Here is a 12362-nt window from a genome sequence, read left to right as displayed (position 1 = left end):
TGGGACATTGCAGCATGCTTCTGAGCCTGAACTCCATAGCATTTACTTCTGAACCTAGAGCAAGTTTTAGTTCCTGCTTTTAATCCCTCACTGCTGGAAGAATAAGTGACCCACAGCTAATTTTTATTGCTGTAACAGATCCCTTTGGTAACTGTAGAGAACTCTTCCAATTATCACAGTTTCTACCAAAATATTTCTACAAGAGGCAAATGAGAGTGTCTGTCCAACTGCAGTGCCTGTTTCTGGACAGGACAGCTGTCTTTGCAGGGAGCTCCTCCAGTGGATTCCTACATATTTCACAGTATCTGAGGAATAAAAGCTTTTAACATCACTACACCTTCCCAAAATATTTTTCATTTAGAAATTTCTAGAATTTAGATTTGTTTTGCAATGCAAATTAAGCTTCTCAAACCACTTTGATAGACCTGAGGATTTTAATATTAGTTGGAGTAGGCCTGGTTCCTTGTGCAAACTGTGTATTCTAGAGGGCAGCTCAGTGTCAACTTATGTACAGGTTTATACATTTACACCATGTACATGAACACACTGCACTGACTAACACATGCATGATTCAAAATTCTCTCCAAGGTTTGAGTTATAAAGGCATTTCCATGTGTGAGAGACAGAACTCAGCTTCAGTTGTTCACTTTCTAAAAAGTTTATCTGAAAGTACAGTAAGCTGATCTGAAATATACAGAGGATGGGCCAGCTCTCTTTCCCTCCCCTCAGTGGTCTCACACTCTGACCTGAAAAGAAATTTGCATGGAAATTCCACAACCTGAGGAGTTCACCCCTGGGTTATGAAAGGAAGGGCCTGATTCAGGGCTCATATCTATTATTCCCAACAACCAGCAGCATAAATGAGCCTAGAATTTAGTTCAAACCCTGCATTCCTTCACTTGTAAAAGACTGAGAACAAATATTGTGCATAACTGCTGCAAACTAAGTAGAAAAGAAAGACAAAAGAAAAATATATCCTCTTATAAATATTTATCTAAATGACAAAACTTTAGCCTGTTTGGCTGATCATTCTTAATTCCTCTGGTATTCAGTAAAATAACACCCTTCATGGTGACCTCTGTATTCCTGCAGATTTAGTACGTAATTCTGCAGGAATTCCACACTTCAACTTTTTGCCAGAGCACGAAGGCTCCCTACCATCAAAAAGCCAAGAATGTGGTCCCAGGGCTCAACTGTCAACTCTTGTTGCTTGGTGTTTGTTTATTTTAAATGACACCTTGTCAATACTGACCTGAAATTCATAAGGGTCATCTCATAAGCTGCAAGCAGTCATTTAACTCTTTCCCCCTTAGAACTGAGGAGTTGAAAAGGGAAGATTTCATGAAGCATGGGCAGATTTATTAAGTAAATACAAGTCAGTAAACTCTTGGCATGCTCACACTAAGGATGCTCTGCCTCATCCTCCATATATAATCTCTAATAAATAGAAAACACAGAAGCAGGTGTCAGGCATTAGGGAAATCTTGGCAGTATTTAAAAACTGTACATGAAGCTCATCCCTGCGACAGACGTGGGACGTGGTCTGACTTGTCTGGCCGTGGCTGCCTTCACTTGAGTTGCATTTTCCTTCTAGAGAACCAGGAAATGCTCCAGAGGCACCATATTACTGAACTGACCCACTCTGGAGGGTGAGAAAGAGACACAGGTTCAAGCTACACAATTAAACTGGTAGCAACTTGATGCTTCCTGCTTGTCACACCAAAATAAATGTGGGGTACAGGGACTGTACTGAGCTTTAGGACACTGCAGCGTTTGGATGCAGAGCCTCAGCATGGCACCCATGCAGCGAGGTTCAGGTTCCCCTTGCAGACAGAAATAATCCAGTGCCTCTTTAACTCAGATGTGGAGAGCTGGCTGAAGCACATATGCTGGAGGGAAAGAACAAAACAGACCCTTAAATCTTCAAAACATTTGATCATGGGATGAGTAATGCTGGTACTTGGCTTAGTGTCCTCACACTGCTCTGTGCCCTTTTTGTTATTAGGCTCTTACAGAACATTTGCTGAGGGTGGGAAGTTGCCAGCTCACCAGCACCCAAACCTCCTGCTCCCTGGCAAGTGTCACAGTGCTGGAAAATTAGTGTGACTGCTTGGAGAAAATAAATAAGTGCTTAATGTCCCAAGATATTTACATAATTTTAAAAGCTTTTTTGTTTAAAAATGAGATGTAGAAGTAACTTGGAGACATCAACAGTCCATCACGTAAATAGGAACATAATCCTGTAAAATTACATCTTCGACCCTTATTTCAGCTCCTAGGAGTGTTGGGGGCTCAGTGTTTCACAGGATCACAAGATCATCACAGACAAAGGTTTTACTGGCTTAGCTCATTATGTAAATATATGTTTGAGGGCCCAGTGTTGGGACCAGCTATTGCAGTCAAGCTGAAGATATGCAGCATTTTAAAGGAGACACACTACATGGTAGGAAAGTGAGCTTTGCGTGTTTGTGTGTCACCAGAGCTGCTGACTGCTAGGTGGAGTATTCTGCATGGGAGGGAAGGAGGAGGAGGAGGTGTGCTTGGCTTCCCAGCTCACACAAGTTCCTGTTTAAGATACCCCCTCTACACAGATATTACAAAGGGAGTGTGGGCAACTCCTGACACAGCAGGCAGACTCAGGTTGGATGATCCCTAGGGTGTTTCTAAAACTAAGTTTCTTTGAGGTGACTTGTCTATAGCTACAGAATCAACCTAGGACCTTGGCTATGTCACCCAACTTTATGAGCAGGAAATGAAGGTTTAACCCATAGGGTTGGTCATTCAGCTCCACTGACACCTGTGCAGACATAAACATGATCATGGGTTTGTGACTGCAGGGCTCCTGTACATCATATATTTGAAATTCATATTAATATTAGAGAAGCTTGATTTATGTTGTTGTGTTTAAGGCCACATCACACTTTCCAATAGCAATCCCTCATTACTGGGGTTTAGGACTTGGCTGCACACTTTTTCTCCCTTAGCTGAAACATGGAAACCAGCCTGGAAAATATTTTTACTTCTTTTTCTCCATTTTACTAATTGTCTTTTTGGCTCCCTGTGATCTGGGATGGGCATTGATAGCCCCATGAACTTGCCACAGCCAAAAGCTGCACCATGAAGGCCTACAGGATAAGGATCAGTGCAGGGTAATAACTGAATTGTAAAATCTAATAGGGAAGGCCTGGGAACCAAATGTGTAGTTTATCCTAGCTCAGTTCTCTAGACATGGGGTTTCACCTCCTGTCTGGTGTCAGGCCTGATACTGTGGCTGTGACCCACAAGACCTGCCAGCACTTTGTGTTGGTACCCTTCTCTGCTAAGCAGGAAAGGAAAACCTGAGAAGGGGAGATACATTCCCTCTGCTGGCACCTCAGGCTGGAGGTTGTGTACCTTTTCCTTCAGCCCTACCCACAGCATGATGATGAAGGTGCAGAATATCTGGTAGTAGTTCCTGGCTGGTTACCTGCCTTTTGGGCCGTGGAACCTAAGAGAAGTTACAACAGGGTGGGTGAGTGCCAGCATTTCATCTCTTGCATTATAACTGTCCCTGTAGCTGCCATTACCTCACAGAAACTGAGTGATAATCTCAAAAAAATGTGTTTTTTCGTGAAAGGGGAAGGTCAAACAACTCATATTTTTGGCAAGACTGGTGCACAGGGAGTTGCTGACAGGTTTGAGGTTTGCAGTCTGGTTTCTATGAGTTGTTCCTCTGCCTGAGTTAACAGGCTCTGCCTTACGGGTACAACCATATTGCTATGAATAGAGCTCACTGCAGGGCTGTAGATCCCCTAGAGCTCACTGCTGCTCACTGAGTCTCCTCCTGGCAGGATTGTGTCCATGCTGATCCCTGTGACCAGCCGCACCCGTGTCAAGCGCAGTGGCATCAGCCCCCTGCACCTGGCGGCCGAACGCAACAATGACGATATCCTGGAAGAGCTGATAGATGCTGGCTACGAGGTCAACACTGCCCTCTCTGATGAACGGTCCTGCCTTTATGAGGACAGACGCACCACCCCACTCTATTTTGCTGTTTTTAACAACAATATCTACGCCACAGAGCTGTTGCTGCAAGCCGGAGCCAACCCCAATGTTGACCTCATTAACCCATTACTCATCTCCATCCGCCATGGCTGCCTGAAGACCATGAAACTGCTTCTCGACCATGGGGCAAACATTGATGCCTATATATCAAGTCATCCCACCACATTTCCAGCCACCATCATGTTTTCAATGAAGTACCTTTCCGTGCTGAAGTACCTCCTGGATCTGGGCTGTGACGCAGGTTCCTGTTTTGAGTGTCAGTACGGAAATGGCCCACACCCTGCACTAAATTACAGGCGGGAGAGACTTAATGATCCTCAGGTGACCAGGGAGCCAGCTGTAGTACAGGTAAGCAGGACTTCTAAGGACATCTCCTACCAGTGGGTTTTGACAACATTAGTGTATTTTTTCTTCCAACTTTTTTGTGAGAGACAGTGCCAAGATCCCTACTTTATTTGAAGAAAAAAAGGCTCAATATGAGACAGCAAACATTCCAAGTTTGTGTCCAATGACTGCAGGAAGGTAGGCAACAGCTATTGTGGCCATAGCTTGAATTTACAGTGAATTGTGGCCATCTCGACAGTCTTACCGACAGTTCTACAATGCTATTTTCCTCTGGACCTGAGGTGCCAGGAGTGTGGAATATTTTCTTGACAAACATATGGATGATAGCATATGGGAGGTAGAAACTTTCTTTTTTTTAATCTGCCCTGTAGGATTTGTTTTGTCTGATACCAAATGTTAGCTATTGCTTACATGAAAACAGTCAACTGCTTCACTCTGTGAGGATAAACCAGTGAATGTGAACAACTGCAATTTCTGAGTCTACTGGAAAAGCAGTCATGGAGAGAGAGCATAAATTATTACATTAGCTGTGTGACAGAGTTATATTTGAAGATTTCACAAGAGATTAGGAGATTATGTCCATGATTTCATATTTTCAAAGCCACTTAGAGGCTTTAGATATCTATATTTTATACATGTATCTTTGCAGTCCTTTCTAAAATGCAGCTGGGCTTAGCTTCCGTTGGGCTGGAATGGGACTCTCAATCCCTTAAAGAACTTTGCAGAACCTCAGATTATACTTTTTTTTCTGATTTCCGTATCTCCTCTCTTTCCAATGTATCTCAAAACCTAATGCTCCACTCAAAATTTGCTGTCCTTCAACATGCTATACAAAAATGAAACCTCAACATGGCAGTTTTTCTACTTCGCAAAAAATTGGGGAAGAAATCAGCTTCTATCTAGTTTAAGTGCAGCTTTGAGGGATTCAGCAGAGCCCCAAAGGCATGGTTACCAATATATGTTCTTTTGTGGTGGAAAGAATAAAGGAAAACATTAAGTGATCCTAGAAAATATTGACCTTTTTATCAGTCTGTCTTCCAAAAGACTTTACTCTCAGGTAACATATCTGGCGGGGGGCGGGGGGGGGTGGAGGAAACAACCAAAAAGAAAATCTCATAGAGAGAATTTTAGGAGTGCATCACAATAATGTCTAATCCTAAACAGGGATTTACCCTCAAGAGTCTTTTGTCACAACAAAATTCCTCCAGTATACCATATTTTTTGTCAAAGAAAAATTTATAAAATACATCATCTCTAGTTCTTGATCTGTAATATGGTAGCACACTGAGTGAACAGAGAGATGGAATTCCAAGACAAGTAGACAGGATTTGTCTGTAGCCCTCTATGGTATCCTAGCCACTCAAAACCAGTTCCTTCTGGATCTCACCTGAAACTATTGCCTAAGAAAATATTGGGTCACTCACAAAGAGTTATTGCCTCAAAGGTCACATCATATGAGGCAGAGATAGGAAAAAAAGTAATCCCTTCCCTCTAGTAGATTTTTTAATTTGCTTTTACTGGTAGGATTTTGGCTAATAAAAGTGAGGCTTCTGTGGTAGCTTCATGATATGTAGTTATGATATGATTTATATTCTGAAATATGGAGGATCTTATGAAACTACACCCTCTTCTATACAAAGAATGTTCTTCTATTTTCTCCTGTAAGATAAGGTAAGGATAGTAAATCTTAATTATTAGTCTTTTTATAAAGGCCATGAAGTACAGTAACTGGATTTGGAAAGTGCACAAATATAAATCATAACTGATGCTACTAAGTTAATGTGTCCTGGAGAAAGTGAAGGCACGGGCAGCAGGAGCGCTCTGCCGCGAGAGGGCATTCGGGCTTCTGCCGAGAGCGCAGCCCCAGCGCCGCCTTGTCCCCGACTCAATCCCACTGCCTGGTGTTGCAGTTTTGCATTGTTTTTCTTTATTTTGCTACGCTTATTTCCCTGCAATGTGTTTTGAAAGGTGTTTATTCCAGAAGATGTTTCTGCAAGCCTAGCTTGTGAACAGGGAAGAGAGAAAAAGGCAGGCAGGGTCTCTCGTGGAGACAAGAGAGCAAGATCCAGTGTTTTACGGCTGTACATGTGTTTTAATCTCAACTCTCCTAAAGCAGCCACTGCAAGGAGGTGTTGGTCAGGTGCCTGGTCTGTGTCTCACACGGGTAACTGCATGGCAGTGACACAAACACTGCAGTGACAGCCAGACATACAAAACTGCGCTCCCTATAAGCAGCCCAGGTAGGAAACTGTGGGCTGTCCCCTGCCATCCTTCTGGCATTACTGTCTCTAGTTGTCCTGGGAAACATGACACGGTGATGTTTGGTGAAAAATTAGTCAGAATAATAAACACCTCTGTGAATGCTCTCACCTTGAACAAAATAACCTTATTTTCCACAGCTCTATTTTACTAGGTGAACTAATAAAGTTTTACTTCTGAATAAGAGTATCCACACAAGAGTTTAATGATTTTGAGTTAGGACTCCTGCAGGAATAATCAAATTTGATCTAGTTAAAGGAATTAAAACTGAGAAAGCTTTAAACTGGTGCATTTTCTTTCCTGTTTGGTGTGGGCTTAGAAGATGTTTGCAGACAGTATGAGTGACTAAGTTGATGGATGGTGCTTTAGCCATCATCATTCAATAGGGTTCAGCCAAGTGCCTGAGTTCTTATCCACACAGCATGATTGAATTCATGTTAAACTTCCTGACTGCTTGCATGCAGATTATGTCCACAGATATCTTCATCGTACACAAAACCCGAAGAGAGACAGATGAAACTGACTGGTGTAACATACATATTTAGATTAAAGTGGGCAGATTTTTTAAAATAAGACTGCTTAAAGTCAGGTTCTTAAGTCTGTTCTTTATCATCTCTGTAAGAAGGCCTCCATACAATGAATTTTGGTACTCTGCAGCTATACTGGAAACAATAGAAAATTTGCATGATCCAGGACTTAGTCAGGAATACATGCCTCTATTAGGCACAGGATAGTTCTCACATGAGTAAAATGGCCAGATGTTTGGCCTCCCAAAGCTGCAGATACTAGAAGGTTCACAAGAAACAGGAGGTGCTGCATTCTTCTGAATCTCCCTCTTTCCCTGAGATTCCATTTTGCCCCCCAGAGCCCCACCAAGAGGGGAAAGAAGCCAGCAGGCTATGTCACAGGGCCCTAGACTGCATGGACCTTCCAGCAGCCCCTGACTAGCTTGCGGCAAAGTTCTTCTGCCCTTGCATTTCTGTGGAAGTAGGATCTTAGGACTTGTTAACAATTCAGCATTATTCCATGCTCCAGAGCTAGAACTTTGCCAGGGATTCGTGTCATCCTGTGAATGCAAAGAGGGGCTTCTACCCTCAGCTGGAAAACAACAGGCTTTAGTTGAAGTTTTCTGAAGGGAAACTGGTGATTGCCCTCACAGCTGGTAGAAGGGGGGTACCATCAGAGCTATCAGGAATACTGCAGTTACTGTTTCCATAAGTGCATTTATGTCCCACTGATGGTGGTCCATCTGTTTTTCCTTGAAGTTTTGTGAAATGGTGTCTACTCCAGAGATAAGTCGCTGGGCTGGGCCGATCATCGATGTTCTTCTGGATTATGTGGGTAATGTGCAGCTCTGTTCCCGGCTCAAGGAGCATATTGACAGCTATGAGGACTGGGCTGTCATTAAAGAAAAAGCAGGTATGGTCTCCCAGGAGAATCCAGCACAAATAGTCCCACTGTTGGATTCAAAACCTCAATCACCATCTCCTCTTAGTATTCATCCCATAAACTTGAAATCCTTGAAAGGATTTCCCGCTGTGACTGACCAGGTATGAGTGTCAGAAATTTCTGGGGTGTCACTGACCCTGTGGTGTGAAATGCACACCAGCCATGGATCTGACCCACTGGGAATGAGCACAGCAGTGCAGAAAGGGCCGTTTGAGTGTAGCTGGGGTTCAGTCAGATCAGAACAGATGGGCAGCACAGCCATCACCACAGCAGCCTAGCAGGCAACAGTGGCCTTTAAAGCCTTTATTAATATTCCACTCTCTTAATATCCTTTCCTTCAGGAAAAAGTCTTTCATAGATATCATCAGAATCAGTTTTCTGGCACCAAGCTAAATTTGGTACCTATTGCATTTATTTTCAGTGGGAAGGCTGAACACTTTCAAGTGGCTTGTTTAAATCCTGCTAGAAAGCCCATTGCTATGGCTGAGATGGGTACAGCACCCCATCCTCTAGGCCCACATCTTTCCCCATGTCATGCCTCAGAATACATTTTCTGCCACCAGACATATTATCCCTTCATTACAGAAAAAAAACCCCTTTTTTCATTCTTCCTTCTCCCATTTTCCTCCTGACACCATCCTGCCCAAGCTGAGCTCAAGTCCCTCGAGTTAAAACCTGTTCTGCTCACGTTTCTGACTCACCTGTCTTTCAGAACCTCCACGACCTCTGTCCCATCTTTGCCGCATCAAGGTACGGAGCCTGGTTGGAAGGAACCGCATTAAACTCCTCGACACGCTGCCCCTCCCAGACAGACTGATCCGCTATTTACAGCACGATTACTCACAGTGACCCCAAGCACACCGGGTATGCGGCAACTTCCCAGCGGGGCATCCAACACCACCACCGTGGCACAGGTGCACACCGGGGAGGAATTGCTGCTGGCTTGGTCAAGCACCCTCCCATGACTAATCCAAGAGAAATTTGCTTTTGAAGCATGAGTGAGAGGAAAACGGAGGAGACAGCTAACATAGGAGAGTGCTGTTAGGTTTTTCAAGAGAAAACACATACAATTCACCTCTGACCTTAGTCTGCAAAGAAGAAGAAATGAAAGCCAATACTGACAAATGAGTAGTGCTGAAGCAAGTATCAGTGAGGAACTCAAAAGTGTCCTGAAGCTGTGGTGGAGCTTAGCATCCTTGCCGTGGTCACAATTCAGAACTTGTCAAGAATCAACGTGCTTGGGAAAACAATCACATTACCTTCACTGACTGAGATTTTTACTGTAGTTTCTATTCTATTGTTTGGATTTCTGCTAAGTGTGTTGGTTGCTAATTCTCTGATATTTTGACACCACCTTGCTAACACCTTTACGTCTTTTTTTTTGTACCTTTCTTATTAAGTACTTGATTTATGAACCTTCAAATCTCAGAACTCTTTAATAGACTAAAATCCAGAAACGGTGAATCTTTTAAAAGTCAAGGAAAGGTTTATTTAAGGAGGATGGAAGAATTATATTTGCACATAGTGAATACAGTTCATTCTGTATTATATTTGCAATAGGAAGTAAGTGAAATTTTGCTTGAGAGAATTTCCTAGACTAGGGATTTGAAAGCAACCCTTAGCTCTTTGGGGGTTTTTTGGTGTAAATTAGAAGCAGCTGCACTGTAAACAGTAGGTTTATGCTTTCCTGAAGCTGGTGTCAGATCAGAATAAAGCCCTAGAGGAGCAGGAACAGAGAGTGGTATGAAGGAGAGACGCAACACAGCTGAACCAACTTATTCTCTTCCTTCCCCAGAAGATCTTGTCTCTATAAAAGCCAGCCTCTCCAATCTCCTTGGACCTCTGTGGCTGTAACAATACCATGACTGAAAGTAAGTGAAATTATTTCAAAATTATGGAATTCAAATTGCAAAATTTATGGAAATGAATACCTAGAATTAGGCTTCCAAATTCCTATTCAGTTGCCTAAGCAATGGCAAGTTGATTGCACCAGGTGTTCCACTTAAACCAGGGGAATCATATACAGTATCAGATATGACTGAGGCAGAATAAAAAATCTCAGAATTTAGCCCTGAATTTTCTGACTTTGGAAGTTTGAAGTATCTTTTAGTTTCCTTTGACACTGATGAAAGTTATTATCTCAGCTTCTTTGAAAATTAGGTCACCTATTTACAGCTCAGATCCACAACTGATTTACGGCAGCTTAACAAGTCACCATCGATCTGCTGAACCACTATAATTGTCCGTGAAATTCTTTTATTGAAGTTTTTAACAAGTCACATTCCCTCACAGCTGGGGAGGCCAAGGAGCCCATGAACAGTTATTGGCGGAGACTACAGATCACTTGACAGGTGTGACTTGGTGAACTGCTTTGATGAGTGCTTTATTCCTCACTAGGCACCTAAGAAAGAATGAAAGAAACTAAATTTGGAACTACATCTTTGAAGATCTTATGCTAGAAGCACACTCCTTACCTTAGGTGACAGAGGAGCTGTGCACCATGGCCTGCTTGGAGTCCCCACCAGACACCTTACAGATCTGGTTTTGTTTGTTGGTCTGCATACCATCCACAGAATATGATAGAAATCTAAGTAGGGAAAATACATTGCACTGAGTTTTATTGTGTGGAGTTTTATACCTTAACACAGGACTAAAGTGTGTTGCACAAATACAAGTAATACAATCTGTCTGGGCACACAGACTGTGATGATTTTGTGTGAAATGTCTTCATCGCTTGTGGGACAGGATGTGAGCAGAAAGAGCATTGATTACAGGATTGCTTACTCTGTCCACTGCTGTCCCTTTTAAAAATGCAAAAATAGAAAAACCAACGGAGTTTCAATTCACATTGAACACTGCTCTTTTAAAGCTTTGGAAAGTCCAGCGAGATTCCTCCACTGGTGAAATTTCATCCAGTAACTGCCTTTATTGCCAGTTTAAGATCTACTCCCTTGTCTCCTGCAGGGTGAACAGGGTTTAGGTTAGAAAAACATTGGGTGGAGAGAAAAGGAACAAGAAATCGCTGTATCAGTTCTGCCAGTGAAGGCCCTGTACTGGTAAGCAGTACCTGTAGAGACAGGAAATCACTGTGGAGCTCACGCATCTCTCACTTTGTGGGGCTGTGCAACAAAGGTCTGGGTCTTACATTGATATAAATCAGAAGTCCTTTAAATCAGGTTAAGTGTAACAAAGCAGAGTTGTAGAGGGTGATGGATACAGACAGAGCTTGGTGGAGACCACTTCAGAGTTTGGTGCGCAGTGACAGCCCTGGAGACCCTGGCAGGTAGAAGGGTTCACAATCACCAAGTACATGTATAACTCCAGAAGTGAGATTTCATAGGTGTCCCAACCTGGGAATTTCCCCTGAGCCAGCATTTTTGTGTCCACAAAAGTCTAGCAAGTAGCAATTTATTTTAATGTTCTTGGAGAAGCTGAAACTGGGCTTGAATGGGATAAATATGGAAATCCCGTTTCTTCTTTCAACCAAGAGACCTTCATTTCTTTTGGGAGACCCATGTCCTGGTTGCTGTCAGTGATCTGTCCTCAGCAGGAGTCACTGAGCCAGAGAGCACTGGTCTGATGGGAACCTAACACAGCTGTGGGAAGGATAAGTGCATGCTGTGCACAGAAACTGAGGTGAGAAGAGTCTATCTGTTAGAGGGGGGAGTCTGGTAATTACAATGTTATTAAGTCCTTCCTGCTTGATCTTTAAAGCAAACCTTCACACACTCAGTTTACATTTACTTGCACTGAAATGGAGCCCACTACCTCTCCACTCCAGTCACTGACATACTATTTTGTGCACAATACTGAATCTGCACAAATTCAATGTGCCTTTAATGCATCTATTTACAAGTTACTGTGAAAAGAAAAATACTCCAAAACCCAGGCAAGCCAGGCTTTGTAAACAGATCAGTAATTCTAGTGCAAGATAAAGTGGCTTGTTTCACTGAGTGTGATAGTTAGACTCCTTCAGAGATGATGACTTTATGTGAAATGTTCTAGGAATATTTCATGACCAGGTTACTGTACTTTTTTTTACTGCAACATGTGCAATTCACTTGATGTTCTTGTGCACTTTTTTGATTTTTTTATTTCATTTTGTATGAAAGTTTTTTTCATTTACCTCTCCCTTCCCATTATTTATAAAAGCTACTGTGTTTTTAAAAGTTGAAATCTGCACTGTTCTAGTAAATAGCAGCTCTCGAATGTTATGTTTCCATCTTTCAAACAACATATGAATAAAGAAGTAGATTCTTAAGGAC

The 12362-nt window shown here is 42.5% G+C and overlaps 1 protein-coding gene across 3 annotated transcripts in view; it reads left to right on the top strand.

Annotated features, from left to right (window-relative positions):
* Nucleotides 1-12362, top strand: part of ASB2 (ankyrin repeat and SOCS box containing 2) — a 31159-nt gene extending 18797 nt beyond the window's left edge. For all 3 annotated transcript variants that reach the window (XM_041407847.1, XM_041407681.1, XM_041407763.1), the window contains 3 exons: nt 3831-4392; nt 7914-8067; nt 8810-12362. In XM_041407847.1, the coding sequence (XP_041263781.1) occupies nt 3831-4392; nt 7914-8067; nt 8810-8946 (853 nt within the window). In that variant the 3' untranslated portion in view covers nt 8947-12362. The remainder of the gene's footprint in view (nt 1-3830; nt 4393-7913; nt 8068-8809) is intronic.

This window comes from Onychostruthus taczanowskii, unplaced genomic scaffold (assembly GCF_017590055.1).
Source record: "Onychostruthus taczanowskii isolate IOZ18803 unplaced genomic scaffold, ASM1759005v1 scaffold1, whole genome shotgun sequence".
In the NCBI taxonomy this organism is placed as follows: domain Eukaryota; kingdom Metazoa; phylum Chordata; class Aves; order Passeriformes; family Passeridae; genus Onychostruthus; species Onychostruthus taczanowskii.
Note: the sequence above shows the minus strand (reverse complement) of the source record. Positions and strands in the feature narration are given on the sequence as shown.